General features: G+C 53.4%; 1 protein-coding gene and 1 long non-coding RNA gene across 2 annotated transcripts in view; both read right to left on the bottom strand.

Moving 5' to 3' along the window:
* LOC137473298 (uncharacterized) overlaps positions 1–17,741 on the bottom strand; it is a 179,070-nt gene that overhangs the window by 151,501 nt on the left and 9,828 nt on the right. The gene's annotated exons all lie outside the window — the stretch shown is intronic.
* Positions 2,973–17,363, bottom strand: ALMS1 (ALMS1 centrosome and basal body associated protein). The gene is made up of 7 exons (XM_068189183.1): positions 17,222–17,363; positions 16,150–16,350; positions 13,040–13,266; positions 12,306–12,543; positions 11,025–11,088; positions 8,540–8,639; positions 2,973–3,052 (listed from the first exon to the last, which is right to left on the bottom strand). The coding sequence occupies exons 1-7, from the start codon at positions 17,244–17,246 to the stop codon at positions 3,008–3,010; spliced, it is 900 nt and encodes a 299-aa protein (XP_068045284.1). The 5' UTR covers positions 17,247–17,363; the 3' UTR covers positions 2,973–3,007.

Below are 17,741 nucleotides of genomic sequence, written 5' to 3'. Positions count from 1 at the left end.
CCAAAACACCCAAACCAGCTGGAGAGGGGTTCCAAAACCCCCAAACCAACTGGAGAGGGGTTCCAAAAACCCCTAAACCAGCTGGAGAGGGGTTCTCCAGGGGAGGGGTTCCAAAACCCCCAAACCAGCTGGAGAGGGGTTCCAAAAACCCCCAAACCAGCTGGAGAGGGGTTCCAAAACACCCAAACCAGCTGGAGAGGGGTTCTCCATGGGAGGGGTTCCAAAAACCCCAAACCAGCTGGAGAGGGGTTCCAAAACACCCAAACCAACTGGAGAGGGGTTCCAAAACCCCCAAACCAGCTGGAGAGGGATTACAAAAACTCCCAAACCAGCTGGAGAGGGATTACAAAACACCCAAACCAGCTGGAGAGGGGTTCTCCAGGGGAGCGGTTCCAAAACCCCCAAACCAGCTGGAGAGGGGTTCTCCAGGGGAGCGGTTCCAAAACCCCCAAACCAGCTGGAGAGGGGTTCTCCAGGGGAGGGGTTCCAAAACACCCAAACCAGCTGGAGAGGGGTTCCAAAACCCCCAAACCAGCTGGAGAGGGGTTCTCCAGGGGAGGGGTTCCAAAACCCCCAAACCAGCTGGAAAGGGGTTCTCCATAGGAAGGACTCCAAAAACCCCCACAGGGCTGCCCCCACAGAGGAGGATCAGGGCTGATTCCCTCGGGATGGAATTTACAGCACAAAGGAAGAAGCGGAAGGTGCTTCTGAAGGGAAAAAAAGCCTCTCATTTTAAAATAAAGCACATTTCAAGGCAAAAGGTGGATTTTTACACCTCTTTTCCATCTCATCCAGGAGGTTTCCCAGCTGCAGGTCAGGCTGTGGACACACGTGTCCTACACAGCAATCCCTGGGGGGTGCTGCTGATCAAAGGACAATTCTGAATAGCTGAGAACACAAATCTCTCGACAGCATAGGAAAAACCCAGTCCTGCCCTAATTCCACTTCCAGAGCTCTGCTGAACTTACCCTAAAAGTCTCTGTGTCCAGTAGATTTGGAGGGGATGACTCCACTCTGGAATCAGCACAAGGCAAGCACAATTTCCTGAGTTTTTGGAAAGCAGCTTGGCGTGCTGGGAGCTGTGCCTGCAAATGTCACCAGCCTCCTTCCCCAGAGCTGTAAACACTGGCAGCTCTGCATCGCCAGGAGCTCCAGCCCACCTGAGAGCAGGGCCAGATCCCCATGGAGACACCAGGGCAGGCTGGATGGGATCACCCCCACCCGCAGCTCTGGGGGGAAATTTCATCACCCAAAGGTTTGTCCAGCCTGGCACAGCCCTGGAGCCCCCATCCTCGGAGGGATTTCACAGCCCTGTGCTTGTGGCACGGCTCAGGAGTGGCCCTGGCAGTGCTGGGGGAACGCTGGGCTTGATCTCAGAGGGATTTTGGAGCAGCAAGGCCCCCAAGCTCCCTTTGTGTCTCCTCACTGAAAGTCAAAAGCACAAATAAGCAGCTGAGTGGCCTTGAACGAGCTCCCAGTGAGGCAGGATCTCGTTAGGGCTCCAGCTCCCCCAGTCTCTTGTCCCAGGGAACAAATCTGTCCCTGTGTGCTCAGGAATCCACCAGAGCCTCAGCCCCTGCAGCCTCAGCACCTTTTGCTTCATTTCCAGCCACAGTAAAATTCCAAAGGCAAGGCAGCAATTCCATTCCACCTGATCCCAGGGCAGGGGAAGGAGCAAATTCCAGCTCAGGGCCAGGCTGGACAGGGCAGGGGGTGGCACTGGGTCCCTTCAACCCAAACCAGGCTGATACTGTGATAAACAGGTAAAATTGGATTTGGGGAGGTGGGAAGGTCTGGGAAGATGAGCCACAGTCTGAGCTGATTTATCCCAGCCATGGGATGGTGTTATTTGTAATCTGCACTTTAACTTCCATTTCTGAGACCAGACCAGATCAGGGAATCCTGCAATGGTTTGGGTTAAAGGGACCCTAAATCCCATCCAGAGTCACCCTGCTATGGCAGGGACACCTCCCACTGTCCCAGGTGGATCCAACCTGGCCTGGGACACTGCCAGGGATCCAGGGACAGCCACAGCTGCTCTGGGAATTCCAGCCCAGCCCCTCCCCACCCTCCCAGCCAGGAATTCCTTGCCAAGATCCCAGCCCAATCTCCCCTTTCCCAGTGGGAGCCATTCCCTGGGTCCCGTCCCTCTGTCCCTTGTCCCTTGTCCCTCTCCAGCTCTCCTGGAGCCCCTCCAGGCCCTGGAGGGTCTCTCCAGAACCTTCCCCCTCCAGTGGTGCCCAGCCCTCCCAGCACTGGGTGTTCCCTCCCAGCTGTTTCTGAGCTGAATTGCCACACACATCTGAGGCAGAGAACATAGGAAGCCACAGCTCACACCCTCTCTGCTTTCCTCAGATGTCTTTTCCTGTTTATCCATCCCATGAACTGCTCAGTGATGGTCCGACGAAACTGAGACTTGAGCACTTCACAAACCTCATCTGTCCCCTGCATCTTCTCAGTGATGCTGGCCCAGGGCACAGCAGGGACCCTGGCAGGACAAACCATCTAAAAAAGGGGATGCTCCCAGGAAGGCCTGAAAGCTCCCACCATCACCACAAGTGTCTCTGCTCAGCCCCTCCTGGTCCCCACACAAACACAGCTGCAACAGTTATTACAACTCAGCTGCTTTATTGAAGTACAAAACACAACAAGTGAATTTTCTACACGGAGACAGGAATTTAAAAAATTTAAAATAATCCTCGTTAAAACCCATTGAAAATAAATATATAAAACTGCTATTCCAATCAGGGAGTTATAAATATATTACGAACCAAGTTTTTCCAGATTCTGTTTCCTCTGCAAGCGCCTAACACCACTATAAAACCCCAGCTATTTATTTAAACCCCTGACACTCCCCCCAGATCACTGTTCTTACGCAGGGCAGGATCGAGCAGTACAGAAGTGGCCCAGGAGCACGACGTGGGGCTGCAGAAGCCTTCCCTGCCCTCTCCCTGTGCCAGCACGTGCTGCTGTGTGTGCTCAGCCCAGCCTGGCTCAGGTCCTCCCGTCAGCTCCAGGTCACCTTCTTCCCCAGGACACAGCTGGTGACTTTCTGAGGGAAAGACAGAGGGACACAGGTGAGTTTTAGTGCTCTGGAAACTAAAATTGCTGAGCACAGGTTCTCTGCACAGATTGTCAGGGAATCCCGGAGGGGTTTGGCTGGGAAGGGCCCTTCAAGCCCACCCAGTGCCACCCCTGCCATGGCAGGGACACCTCCCCCCGTCCCAATGTCCAGCCTGGCATCAAGGGGCAATAAACACCCCAGAATGGGAATTGCAACTGCAATATAAGTTATAAAATAATTCGTGCTAAATGAAATTAAAACCCACAGCATCCTGTGTACTAAAACCAGTGCCGGGCGACAAGCAAGCTAAGTGTTAGAAATCCAAAACACCAGGAAGACACTGTCCCCAGAGATGTCTATTCCAAGGGATTTGTCCTCTGACCAGACCCCAGCTGGAGGCATTTCTGATGGGCATCAGCAGCAGCAACAGACCAAGTGATAGAGATTCAAACACCAGGAAGACACTGTCCCCAGAGATGGCTATTCCAAGGGATTTCTCTGGTCTGACTAGAGCCCAGCAGGAGGCATTCTGATAGGCATCAGCAGAAGCTTATCCCGGAGATTTTCACCTGACAGGATTCCAGGAAAGCCCGATGACATGCTAAAGGAGATCCCCTTCCAAAGCTCGAGGGACTGCATAGAAATGGACCCCTTAGGACTGAGCCTCGGAGAGCCACGGGGACTTTGGTGCCACAGAGGCCAAGTCCCGGGTCTCCCCGACACCGATCGCCTGGCTCAGAGTGGAATCGTTGGTTTTCTTTTTTTTTCCCAAATTTACACTTTGATCATGTAATAACTTCCTTTAATGATTGCATCGGAGCATTCAGGTGTAACATAAACCCCCAGGACAATTGAGGCAGCCCAGCAGCTGCTCCCTGGGAACACCAGGATGTCCCTGTGGAGGCTGCAGTGGGATGGCCAGGGCCAGGCCAGAGACTGTCCCCGGAACGGGCTGGGACCATTCCCCAGCAGGAGGAAGAGGCTCCTGGAGCACGTGTGCCCAGCTGGGATGGCTCGGGAGAGGCCTCAGGAGAGCAGCAGAGCTCCAGGCAGAGCCCAGCCAGGCTGGGGGTACAGAGAGTGCCTTCACGTCAACCCGTGCAGCTGTGGTTATGAAACGTGTGGAGCACGGCCACGGGACACCGACAGAGATGAGCTCCAGTAAACAACCGAGGAAAGCATGGAAGAAGGCTTTTGAGCCAATCTTTTGTTGGCAAATAACAATTACAAGCCTTAAGCTGGTTTGTGATAAGGACTTCTGAATTATAACCTTAGAATGTTGCTTAGCACTAAGGATTTCAAACTGCAGCTTTAGAATGTACAAAGGATTGAAACAGAAAGGAAGGGACCCTATCCCAAGCTCCTGGAGAAGGAAGATGGACATCAAGATTGCTGATTAGTGACTTCAAAAGGGGAAGCTGGACATCACTACCATAGATTAATGGTCCCAGAAAACAGAAGTTGGAGCCCACCATCTGGACACGCATCCTGGGATGCACACAACAGGGTACAGAAACTGGAAAGGAACCAAACATCACCATCACAGATTTACGATCCTGGAGTATAGAATTGTGAGGTTAAAGGTAGAAATGGAAACTGCCAAAGGCTCACGTGGAAACTGGGAAAAGCTGATGAATATGCATGAATATGATCCCTAAACACCAGCAAGCCCAACAAGCGGCGTGCAGTCGGAGGGGAGAACCCCCACCACTGCACCCAGCGCTGTCTTTGCTCATGCCTTACCATATTAACTAATAAATTGAATGGCTGCTTGATCTACTGGCTGAGTCAAGCTCCTCATTCCTAACAAAGGGAAATCTGCACGCCCCTGAGAGCAGCACAGGCCAGGCAAAGCCCCCCCGAAGGAGCTGGAGACGCCTGGTGGGCCCGTGAAGAGCCAGGGCACAGCAGAGCCAACACACAGCACCGCTCTGGGAGCCCTGGCTGTGCCCGCAGGGTGTGCCGGGTCCCTGCAGCCCCCAGCAGGCAGGCAGGGACTCCAGAAGGTTCCCCCAGAGGCTCCCAGGCCGGCTGCTTCCCCCGTGGGGCAGTGACAGCTCGTGGTGCGCCAGCCTCGGGCAGCACATCCCCAAACCTGCGGGAAATCCAGGTTTACTCCTCAGGGCCGGGCTCTGCCTCACGGGGTACAGGAGTCATCCACCACCCGCTGCTCCCGTTCACTCTAATTTACTGGAATCACTAACTCACTCCACCTCGTGGAAAAGCCTCAGTAATGGACGAATCAAACTCGGAAAATCCATTTCTGCTTCACTGGGCTGAACGTTCTGACTGCTGCTGCCATCAGACCAGAATCGGTTCCCACTACAGAGTGCAAAATTCCAGGGCACTCCCCGTCCCCTGATCTGACTGGGATGATTTTATGCTCTATTTGAAATTAAAAGCACTAAAGCAAAGGGCTGCTGGGACAGAACATCAGCCCAGATCCACGTGCACCTCGTGACAAAAATAACTTTGCTACCTTAATAAAGAGAAGTATTGAACAATGTCAGAGATTAAGAATGTCTGTGCACTCCAGCCCAGGGATTTTTATGGCTCCAGTTCTAGGTGGGCCCATGTTGTTTCCCCCTCAGGATCATTCTCGCTCAGTGCCAAAAAACTTATTATTTTTCTCTTTCCCCTCAGTGAGCTGCCCCAAACTGTCACAGAAATGCCTTGGGAGCAGCCCTGACAGCCCCTCACTTCCCAGAGCCCTGCAGGGATATTTGCACTCTGCTTCACTAAAGGGAACCAGATTTTGTTCATATAGATTCACTAACTTGGGGTCTTGTTTTCAGTCAAATAAACTCAGCTGCATCTCCTCCCTCAGCCTGGACACTGAGATTGTCCCTCACTGGCAGTGTCCCAGGCCAGGCTGGACACTGGGGCTTGGGGCAGCCTGGGACAGTGGGAGCTGTCCCTGCCATGGCAGGGCTGGGATGGGATTTATTCATTCATTGCTTCCTTTCCCAAAATTTAATCATACCCTGTGAGCCCTCAAAGCCTTGGGGAAGGGGCTGGAGAGTTCCTGAGGGAGCTGGGAAGGGGCTCAGCCTGGAGCAAAGGAGGCTCAGGGGGGACCTTGTGGCTCTGCACAGCTCCTGCCAGGAGGGGACAGCCGGGGGGCTGTGCTCCAGGGAACAGGGACAGGAGGAGAGGGAACGGCCTCAGGGGAGCCTCGGGGTGGGCATCAGCAGCAATTTCCCCATGGAAAGGGGGGGTCAGGCCTTGGAAGTGCCCAGGGAGGTTTGGGGTGCCCATCCCTGTGGCCCCTGGGGACATGGGCAGTGGTGGGGATGGTTGGACTGGGTGGGCTCAGAGGGGTTTTCCATCCTGAGTGACTCCGTGGCTCTGGTTTTTGGGACAGGCCCGTGGTGGTCAGGGCACCCAGGGGCTGTGCCCAGCCCCACACGGAGCTGTGCCTCCCTGTGCCATGTTTTCCCTGGAAAAATGCCAAAGGAGCTGCTCCCTGCAGGCTCACTGGGGCTCCTCAGGGACAGCAGAGCAGCTCTGCCCCTGCTGCTCCACACCAGCCCTTCCCAGCACTGGCACAGATCCCTGCAGCAGCCTGGGCCAGGGGGATCCTTCAGTGCCACAGCCCCATCCCACACCTCATGGAGCCCCTGCAGCAGCTCCTTCCTCCCTTCCTTCCTTCCCCCAAAGCTCTTGTCTCATTTCTGGAGTCATTCCACAAAATCTGTGGTTTGTTTTTCAGGCACACTCAAGAAACTGGTGCTCTCAGCCCATCCTCACCAAACCATTCCCTGATTTACAGCAGCTTTTCTGCACCAGCACGGAGAACTAAAGCATTGGAATTCTTTACTGCCATGAATCATCACCTCCCTTCCAATCAAACCCATATTTATCTGCAAAAGTTCTGATCCTATTTCCTCCCTGCTCCCAGCCCACTCTGCCACTCCAAGTCAGTGACTGCCAGAACTCATTAATTCATCAGATTTTACTGTACCAGCATCTGGAATTCTCAGACCAGGGAAGAAAATTGTCCTGAAAATACCCTGCCCAAGTATAGCAACAAATTAAAGTCTTTCTAGTGGTAAATCCCCCAAATTAAAGTAGGAAGATGTCTTGCAGAATACATTAGAAGTGCTGACTTCCAAAATCCAATGACTGCTGTTCCCAACAAATACCCAAGCCTATTATTCCAGCTCTGGAATACTCCAGGAAAGGAGTTGTTCCAGCCAGGAGTTTAACACTAAAACTGAAGTGCATGTTTAAGATCCAGAGTTTAAAGAAAAAGCCAGTTTTAGTTTCAGTGCTTGTCCATGCTCAGGGACACTGGTTTATCCCTCAGCTTCCCAGACAGGGGTCCTGGCTGAGCAGGGCCAGTGCTGGACAAACAGAAACTGCTGGAATCCTCAGAGGTAACCTTCCACCAGGACTGCAAGGTTTAGACTGGATAAATTAAGGATGACTCCAGGCTTTGTTAGGCACAGCTGGGAAGTTGGCTGGGAATTCCCTGAGCCAAATCCATCCACAGCCAGGGCACAGGAGAGCAAACCCAGCAGCCTCAAGGACACTTGTCCTTCCTGGGATGTGCTCCAAGACCCCTCTGTTCCACCCCAGGCCCTGCACAAGCCCAGTTTTGTAGAGCTGAGCACTCCCAGCTTTGCAGGGCTGAGCACTCCCAGCTTTGCAGGGCTGAGCACTCCCAGCTTTGCAGGGCTGAGCACTCAGTTTTGTAGGGCTGAGCATTCCCAGCTTTGCAGGGCTGAGCACTCCCAGCTTTGCAGGGCTGAGCACTCCCAGCTTTGCAGGGCTGAGCATTCCCAGCTTTGCGGGCTGAGCACTCCCAGTTTTGTGGGCTGAGCACTCCCAGCTTTGTAGAGCTGAGCATTCCCAGTTTTGTAGAGCTGAGCACTCAGTTTTGTAGGGCTGAGCACTCCCAGCTTTGCAGGGCTGAGCATTCCCAGTTTTGTAGGGCTGAGCACTCACAGTTTTGTGGGCTGAGCACTCCCAGCTTTGTAGAGCTGAGCATTCCCAGTTTTGTGAGCTGAGCACTCCCAGCTTTGCAGGGCTGAGCACTCCCAGCTTTGCAGGGCTGAGCACTCCCAGTTTTGTAGAGCTGAGCACTCCCAGCTTTGCAGGGCTGAGCACTCCCAGCTTTGCAGGGCTGAGCACTCCCAGTTTTGTAGAGCTGAGCACTCCCAGCTTTGCAGGGCTGAGCATTCCCAGCTTTGCAGGGCTGAGCATTCCCAGCTTTGTGAGCTGAGCATTCCCAGTTTTGTAGGGCTGAGCACTCACAGTTTTGTAGGGCTGAGCACTCACAGTTTTGTAGAGCTGAGCACTCACAGTTTTGTAGGGCTGAGCACTCACAGTTTTGCAGGGCTGAGCACTCCCAGCTTTGCAGGGCTGAGCATTCCCAGTTTTGTAGAGCTGAGCACTCCCAGTTTTGTAGAGCTGAGCATTCACAGTTTTGTAGAGCTGAGCACTCCCAGTTTTGTAGAGCTGAGCACTCACAGTTTTGTAGAGCTGTGCCCTCAGGCGGTAGGAGCTGTACTCCAGCCTCCTCTGCTCCTCCTCCCTCTTCCTCCTCACCTCGGGGAGCTGCTCGTACATCCTGGCGGGAGAGGGAAGGCAAAACCAGCGGTTTGAAACTGGCTGACACTAAAAACCACAGCTGTTGTACACAAGGAGAAATATTATAACAGAAAAGCCCTATAAAATATGGTTTAGGCCCTTTAGCTAAACCAGCAGCTAGCTTGTAAGTTCTTATGTGAAAAAAAATTACCATGAGAATCAAGTTTGCATAACAACTTGTAAAAAAAAGTAATAACAAAAGAGCTGTCCTAGGAGAATCTACAGAGACAAAATGTAAACACCTGAAGAAAAAAAGTCTGAACACATAGACACATAAGCACCTTCTAAGCAATAAACTGAGTGTTAAGAAGGTTACTAACCAGTTAGAGCCAAACATGTCTTTAAAAACTGTATAAATATGAGCTTTATTTATGTATATTTATTTCTATATTTATATTATTTCTATATTTGTATATTTGCTTTATTTATTTATTTAAATATGAGCTTCTTTCTTCCTGCATGAAGAAACTGAGTCCCGTCTGCTTTACTGCAACACACACCCTCTGCTTTATCCCCACATCCCTAGGGGCTGCTGGCCAAGCACATCCCTGACAAAACACAAAAAACACAACAAAATGTGTTTGCAGTTTGCTGGTGTCCCACTGTGGAATCCACAGCAGCACTGAGCCTGGGAATTCCTGGCCCTGGCACCCCTGCCCTGGCACACCTGCCCTGGCCCTGGCACACCTCCCTTTCCCCTGGAACACCTCTCCTGCCCCTGGCACACCTCTCCTGGCCCTGGCACACCTCTCCTGGCCCTGGCACACCCCTCCCCTGGCCCTGGAACACCTCTCCTGCCCCTGGCACACCCCTCCCCTGGCCCTGGAACACCTCTCCTGCCCCTGGCACACCTCCCCTGGCCCTAGCACACCTCCCTTTCCCCTGGAACACCTCTCCTGCCCCTGGCACCCCTCTCCTGGCCCTGGAACACCTCCCCTGGCCCTGGAACACCTCTCCTGCCCCTGGCACACCTCTCCTGCCCCTGGCACACCTCTCCTGCCCCTGGCACCCCTCTCCTGCCCCTGGCACACCTCTCCTGGCCCTGGAACACCTCCCTTGCCCCTGGAACACCTCCCTTGGCCCTGGAACACCTCCCTGGCCCTGGAACACCTCCCTGGCCCTGGAACACCTCCCTTGCCCCTGGAACACCCCTCCCCTGGCCCTGGCACCCCTCCCCTGGCCCTGGCACCCCTCCCCAGAGCAGCACCTGTAGCTCTGCCCTGCTGTGGTGACCCAGCTGGAGCTCAGTGTCCCCCGTGCCCCCAGGCCAGGACACCCTCCAGCCACGGCAGGAGTTCAGCACAGCAACCACCTCGCTGGAGCTTTTTAGGCATTCCCAAAATTTCAGTGCTTTCAGTAGTGTTGCCCTGCCTTGTCTTCTCCTGTGCTGATGCTTCCCCAAGTTTTCCTTCAATGCTGGAATGGTTTGGGTTGGAAGGACCTCAAAGCCCATCCAGTGCCACCCCTGCCATGGCAGGGACACCTTCCCCAGACACCCTAAGAATACTCTTAAATGCTAAAAGTCATTCAAATGTATGATGAAAAGTCATTAAAATCCTTAAAAACCACCAAGGGGTTGTTTTATGCATTGGGTGCTGCAGTAGGTGTTCTGTGGATCACAGAGAAACCGAGGTTGGCAGAAACCTCCGGAGGCCACCAAGCTCCTGCTCAAAGCAGGGCTCATTCCAAGGCTGGATCAGGCTGCTCAGGCCTCATCCCACCAGGCTGTGATTATTTCCAAGGCTCTGCCACCTCTGTGGGTCCTGGCCCAGCACTTCCCCTTCCGTTCACAGCAAAATTCAGCAGCAGTGCACTCCCCTTTTCTATTTTCCCTTCCCACGCCCTCTGCAGCACAGCTGCTCCAGAGGGTAAATCCCTGTGAGTGTGCTGGGCATTGCAGAGATGAATTCCTGCAGTCAGAAATAAGACAAACCCCATCCTAAGGTGGTTTTTCCAAGGGTAAAACTCTCTGTATTCCCTTGGGGTGATTATTTCTATAGAAAGCCTCTTCCTTTGGGGAAATGCTGCCTCACGGCTGCCCAATTACCCACTTTGTTAATTTGTGAGCTTCCTCAGATGCTCCAGGGTCCCCCAGCCCATTCCCTCTCCACGTGGCACCCAGTTTGCTGTGGATGGCTGACACTGCAGCACAATCCTCAGCTTTAGCTACAGAAATGATTTTCCAAAATTATTTTGCTTCTTGGAACTTCTACGTAGGACATTTCTCCCTCTGCTAAGGCACCTGCATTTTTCACTGGAAAAGCTGAATTATTTGCACACCCAGTTCTTTGACTGCAGACAGGATTCAAAGCTCTTCCCTACCCAGGGTACTGATCCACCTGAAATAAAATTCCCTGAGCTTTACCTTTTAGATCTTTGAAACATTTCATGCTTGGGAATTGCTCTTCTTTTTTCTTTCATCAGGAAACCTGAACGGAAAATTTTGACATAAGGGAACAATGAACGAGTTTGTTACTGCAACAATGTGAGTCCTTTGTAAGTTTTACAGAAGTTTTTACAAAAACCTCTTTATAAGATCTTACAGACAACAGGGTTAAGTAACTGTAATGCCTTTAGGAGAAATAAATAATAAATAAATAAATATGTTTGGAGTTTTTCATGAACGGGACGGGACTGCTGGGTATGTTCCTTGAGCCTTACTGCAGCATCAGCCTCATGACATGGTTGAGACAATTGAAAGACAGCAACAGCTCATGTGCTGCCAGCAGCAGCCAAAGATTTGTCACAGAGCATTTATAAAACTTCCCAGCCAAGAGCACATTGCTAAAGCTCACAGACAGTTGTTCTAGCCAGTCACTACAAGCACACGTACACCTGCTGCACACAATGCCTGCTAGCATGCTTTCTAGTACAACACACAACGCTGCATTATTTTTTAAAACTTAGAAGCTTAAAACCTTCTACCATCGTGCTAAGCATATTTTCCTGCAGTCTTAAGGTCTATCTTAGCCAAGTCTAAAACTCAAGCTATTGTTTCATGTCCTTGCTTGCTGTACTATTGTAACTTTTCTACTTTTGGACTTTGCAGCTAGTTCTAATTTCTCTGCTCTTTCTGTTTCTAAGGCCTGCTTTCCCAGTTTTCTGAAAATCTTACCTTTACAATTCCTCACATTTCCCCCTCTCAGTACAACCACAAAGAAACTCTCTTAACTTTGTTGCTTATTGACTGCCTTGTGTTACATAGCTCTACTATAATAGCTATTTCTTTTTGCTCGTTTGAATCGCCTCTCTTGCTTGCTCTAAGCGTTGCTATTTTACACCACAGCAACTTTAATGCTGCAAAAGATCTGGTCTGTTCAAAGGATGAAAGTCAAATCCAGTAGTAGTTACTATTTGCTGTTCTAATAAGTCTCGTCTGTTCCAAGGCCTTAATTCAAAGCCTGCATCGATGTCTGCACTTGCATCCACTGCCTCTGTAAGATCTTGAGAACTTTCTGTGATTCCATTTCCTGAAATCTGCACTGCAAGAAGCGCGCAAAGCTAGCCAGCACCAGCGTCAACACTCGATTTCACTCCGTACTCCATTTCACACTTCCTACCTCCACTATTTCCACAAATAAATACACCCTGAAGCACAATGCGGAGTTCACTCAACCAGAGAACTCAAAGCAGACCCCTGAAGTACCTCGGCTGGACACCGGGTGATTTGCGGTCCTGCAGTCCTTTCTCCTCCCTGCAGGCTGCAGCAGCTGTTGGGGTGGCAGCAGCTGCTCCCTCTGGGGTGGCAGTTTGTCCCCCTGGGGTGGCAGCAGTTTGTCCCTCTGGGCCTTGTGGAGCCTCCTCTCCTCGCGGAGCAGCCGCAGGTGCCGCAGGCGCTGGCCCGAGCGCGAGATGAAATCGGGGCGGTGCAGGGCCAGGGCCTCCTGAGGGGACACAAACAGACCCTGCCTGGCCAAGCTGGGGCTGGCAGCTGCAGGGGAGCCCCAGAACATCCACCACGAACCCCAAAGCATGGGAAAAATCCCATCACAACACTGGGTATCACATAAAACTCCTGTTCTTAACGCTGGGTATGTGCCCGGAGGCCAGCAGCCTCTGAGCCTCTGGTTTCCCAGTGTGGAAATCAGCTGGCCAGAAAGGAAAAAACCCTAAAATAGTATGAAAGAATAATAAAAACTCCTTTTGATCTGATACAGTGTACACATCAGTACTGTTTCTGCGTGGAAGCAAGTGGTGGGACGTTCTGTCAGCTCCATCCCCCTGGCTCCCAGAGCCAAGGGTTCAATCCCTGTAGTATCAGACCAAGCCAAATACTGGGGGAATAACTTCAGTATTCTGGGAAAGCCAGATTGCCACGAGCATCCCATGGTTTGGCCCCTGTGGAGGCCCCAGCAGTGCCTGGGTGCAGGGTGGCCTCACCTGCAGCGTGAGCTTGCCCAGGGGCTGCCCCAGCCCCCTGCCAGCCCCCGCTCCCTGGCCCGGGCTGGGCTGCTCCTCCCAGTTCTTCTCCCGCAGGGGCTCTCTCCAAGGCTTCGTGCTGCTCCAGGGCTCAAACCAGGCTGGCCCAGGGCCAGGAGTGGCACTGCACTGGTTTTCTTTCCTCCATTCACATTCCAAGCCCTCTGCTGGGACGAGCCACGGAGTCCCTGTTAGAAGGGCACAGAAGAGAAAGAAGATTTGAGGCAATTCCTGTGCCTGTTGTCCATCCCAAGCCATGGTCCTTTATTCCTGCAGGAATCCCAGAGGCTGAGGGGACAACAAAGAGCTGGGAGGGGACACAGCCAGGAGAGGTGATGCCAGCTGACCCAAGGGGGATCCCAGATCATGGTCAGGAGACAGCTGAGGGAAGAGGAAGGGGAGCACTTGGAATGATGGTGCTTTGACCTCCCAAGTCACATCAGGCACAGTGGAGCTCTCCTGGGGATGGGAAAGTGGGTAGGGCCTCTCTAGGGTCCCTCCAGTGTCTACAAGGGTTCCAAGGAGGCTGCAGAAGGACCTGGGACAAGGGGAAACGGTCTGAAGCTAAAGGAGGGCAGGCTGACAGCAGACATGGGGAAGGAACTGTTCCCTGGGAGGGGCTGAGGCCCTGGCACAGGTGCCCAGAGCAGCTGGGGCTGCCCCTGGATCCCTGGCAGTGTCCCAGGCCAGGCTGGACACTGGGGCTGGGAGCTCCTGGCACAGTGGGAGGTGTCCCTGCCATGGCAGGGGTGGCACTGGGTGGGATTTAAGATCCCTTCCAACCCAACCCACTCCAGGATTCTCCAAGTGGAGAATGAATGCCTTGTCTGGCTGTGCTCGTGTGGCTTTTCCTTTCCCTATTATCCTGTCTCTATCCCAATCCAGTGGTCTCTCCCCCCTGCCCCACATCCCGTGGGAAGGGAAGGACCAGGGGGCTCAGGTGCAGCTGGGGTTTAACCACAGCAGTGCCAACGCTGCAGCAAGCCCTCACTGCAGCTCAGTTCCAGGGGAATTTCTGTAGGAAACACCTTGGGCACGTTCAAGAGAACTCCTCCCCCAGGTGCCCCAATACCAGCAAATCTTTATCAAACGCCACTTTTGAAAGGCCCGGAATTGTTCATTTTCCAGGTTTCTCTCCATGGAAAGAACAGCTGTTTACCAGCAATCACAGATTTTTAAGGAGCCTTTCTGCTGGCCTAAGCCTTGTGGCTCTTCATCCATGTTTTGGAAGACCACATGTTTTCCATCTCCCAGATGTTCGACACGTCTCTAGGAATTCAGTTACTCACAGCTTACACACACAATGATGTGAAAACATCAGCTGGGATTCTGAGCATATATTCTGAATTTTCTAAATTAAACTCTTATGAGAGAGAATGATCAGTCCCCACAACAAAACAGAGATGAGTAAGGGAAATATTTTTAAACATTTAATTGTGACGTTGTGAATAGTGGCAGGAATTTAAGAGACAAAAAAATTTAAGAGACCAAAACTAAAGTTACAGGAGATGGATGGACAACCAGAGAGCTCTCTGCACGAGAACTGAAAAGAACTAACTGATAAATAAATACACATAAACCTATTGCAAAACTTAATGCATATGCAACAGGCTAAGGGACAAAAAGGAAGTTCAGACTCTCAAAGCGCACGCATACCTTTAGAAATGACTCTGCCTGTGCCCAGTGCTATACTAAACACACCACTTCTCAACTTTAATTAGCTGAAGAGTCATCTGTCCTTACCCCAGTGTGTGTGCTGGGCTCTCCTGGCTCCCGCCCTTTGGCACGAGATGCTCTTGGGGAAGGTCGTGTCCACCACCACCACGGACCACAGCCCTGTCCTGGGTGTCCCCAGCCCTGTCCTGGTTGTCCCCAGCCCTGTCCCAGGTGTCCCCAGCCCTGTCCTGGGTGTCCCTAGCCCTGTCCCAGGTGTCCCCAGCCCTGTCCTGGGTGTCCCCAGCCCTGCTGTGAGTGTCCCCAGCCCTGTCCTGGGTGTCCCCAGCCCTGCTGTGAGTGTCCCCAGCCCTGTCCTGGGTGTCCCCAGCCCTGCCCCGGGTGTCCACAGCCCTGACCCGGGTGTCCACAGCCCTGACCCGGGTGTCCCCAGCCCTGTCCTGGGTGTCCCCAGCCCTGTCCCGGGTGTCCCCAGCCCTGCCCCGGGTGTCCCCAGACCTGCTGTGAGTGTCCCCAGCCCTGTCCTGGGTGTCCCCAGCCCTGTCCCAGGTGTCCCCAGCCCTGCTGTGAGTGTCCCCAGCCCTGCCCTGGGTGTCCCCAGCCCTGCTGTGAGTGTCCCCAGCCCTGTCCTGGGTATCCCCAGCCCTGCCCCGGGTGTCCCCAGCCCTGCCCCGGGTGTCCCCAGCCCTGCCCTGGGTGTCCCGAGCCCTGCTGCGAGTGTCCCCAGCCCTGTCCTGGGTATCCCCAGCCCTGTCCTGGGTGTCCCCAGCCCTGTCCTGGGTGTCCCCGGCCCTGTCCTGGGTGTCCCCAGCCCTGCCCCGGGTGTCCCCAGCCCTGTCCTGGGTGTCCCCAGCCCTGCTGTGAGTATTCCCAGCCCTGTCCCGGGTGTCCCCAGCCCTGCCATGGGTGTCCCCAGCCCTGTCCCGGGTGTCCCCAGCCCTGCTGTGAGTATTCCCAGCCCTGTCCTGGGTGTCCCCAGCCCTGCCGTGGGTGTCCCCAGCCCTGCCCTGGGTGTCCCCAGCCCTGCCCCGGGTGTCCCCAGCCCTGTCCTGGGTGTCCCCAGCCCTGTCCCGGGTGTCTCCAGCCCTGTCCTTGGTGTCCCCAGCCCTGCCCCGGGTGTCCCCAGCCCTGTCCCGGGTGTCCCCAGCCCTGCTGTGGGTGTCCCCAGTCCTGTCCTGGGTGTCCCCAGCCCTGTCCCGGGTGTCCCCAGCCCTGCTGTGGGTGTCCCCAGTCCTGTCCTGGGTGTCCCCAGCCCTGACCGGGGTGTCCCCAGCCCTGACCGGGGTGTCCCCAGCCCTGCTGTGAGTGTCCCCAGCCCTGCCCTGGGTGTCCCCAGCCCTGTCCCGGGTGTCCCCAGCCCTGCCCCGGGTGTCCCCAGCCCTGCCCCGGGTGCTGACCTTGCTGGAAGCGCAGCCTGCTCCTCCTGGTCCGTGTGTCCGTCAGGAGCCTGCCCGGCTGTGCCCAGGGCTGCTGCCAGGCTCGGCCCTGGCCCGGCCCCGGGGGCTCCCGCAGCTGCTGGCTGCTCCTGGGCGTGGGGAAGGTCACCCCAACATCCCGGGTGTTCTTCCTGGTGGCACTGCTGACGATCTCCAGGTCTCCTGGAATGGACACCAAGCAGGGACGTCTCACTGCCCTGTGCCAGGGCAGGGAATGACCCCACTCCCGCTCAGAGTGAAGAATCACGAGCTTCACCCACCTCCAACGGTCCAAACCTTTCACATTGCCACTTCCCCAAACCAAGGAGAGTTTCCAGTGGCTGGGGATGGTTACTGCATGTTAATCTGTGTGAAATTAAAACCAAATACCCCAAGCAAAGTATACATTTATCTGGGGGTGGGAATTCAACTGGAATTAACTCTGCCCTATGAAAATCCTTCCCTGATTCAATCCGCTTGCACACAAGAAGTAATAAATAAATAATTGCTGTATCTGATGAATAAAACAGGGCCATTACTCAATGTGATGATGGGGAGTTGGCGTGGAAATGAAAGCAATGAAGAAACTGCTAATTGCCACCAGAAAAAGCCCAACTGCAGAACTGCACCAGGCCAGGAGCAGCTCGGGACTGAAATAGAATTTAACACCCAAAATATTCCCAGGAAGAGAGCACAGAACACTGCAGTTGCCTTCTGAAATAGCATATGCCTACAAAACCCATTCTGGGAGGAACAGATGCCTTGGGGAAAAAAACAATAGATTAAAAAAGGCAGCTCACCTTTGCCATTGAAATGGAGCAGAAGCCGAGGTTAATAAACTTACAAGAGAGAAAACTGGTTTTTAAAGCAGCCCAAGAATGGCAATTGAACAGCTCATGTTCACTGGACACATCACCCTCCCCTGACAGCACCCGAAGTGAATTTGGAGGGTGCTGCCTGTACAGACACCAGGAACACCCAGACTGTGGAGAACGGGTTCCAAAGACAGGAGAGGCAGGAGGAGCCCAGGGAAGTGTGGAATTCAGGGCCTCACCTGCCTGGATCCCTTTGTTCAGCATCCGTGCCCGTCGCTTGCTGCTGAGGGCAGAGCTGGGCCCCCAGGAACTGCTGCTGGCACAGGTGGAATCCGAGGAAAAGGGGATGGTGCTCTGAAAAACAGGCAAGAGAACAGAAATTCCTGAAATTCCAAGCAAAATGAGCAGCAAACAGGATTTAAACAGGAAAGAGTCGTTGCTTTTCTGTTGCCCTGATTTTTTAAGGTTTTCTAAAGCCTTCTGAGTTTACATTCTTGTAGCAAACTTTCTCACACACTTTCTGTAAACAACCTATTGTTTTGCATTCCTTCACAGAGGCGGGGAAATTTGATGTACTGGCAGTTTGTCCAGTGTTGTTGGAGAGGTGGCACGTTCACCCTCCAATCCACTGGCACCTTTGGAGAACTAGAAATGCTGGAGTTAGAAAAATAAACTTGGCTTTTTACCTTAACAATAGCAACAGCTCGCGTCCTACAGTAACACTTTTCCCTTGTTGTACCTCGGTTCTGGTGCTGTTAA

This window comes from Anomalospiza imberbis, chromosome 4, assembly GCF_031753505.1.
Source record: "Anomalospiza imberbis isolate Cuckoo-Finch-1a 21T00152 chromosome 4, ASM3175350v1, whole genome shotgun sequence".
In the NCBI taxonomy this organism is placed as follows: Eukaryota; Metazoa; Chordata; class Aves; order Passeriformes; family Viduidae; genus Anomalospiza; species Anomalospiza imberbis.
Note: the sequence above shows the minus strand (reverse complement) of the source record. Positions and strands in the feature narration are given on the sequence as shown.

Coding starts and splice junctions, on each gene's coding strand:
- ALMS1 (XM_068189183.1), bottom strand. CDS start 17,246: ATGCTGAACAAAGGGATCCAGGCAG. Junction 16,351..17,221: donor GAACAAAGGGATCCAGGCAG/GTGAGGCCCTGA, acceptor TGTCCATTCCAG/GAGACCTGGAGATCGTCAGC. Junction 13,267..16,149: donor CAGGCTGCGCTTCCAGCAAG/GTCAGCACCCGG, acceptor CCCTTCTAACAG/GGACTCCGTGGCTCGTCCCA.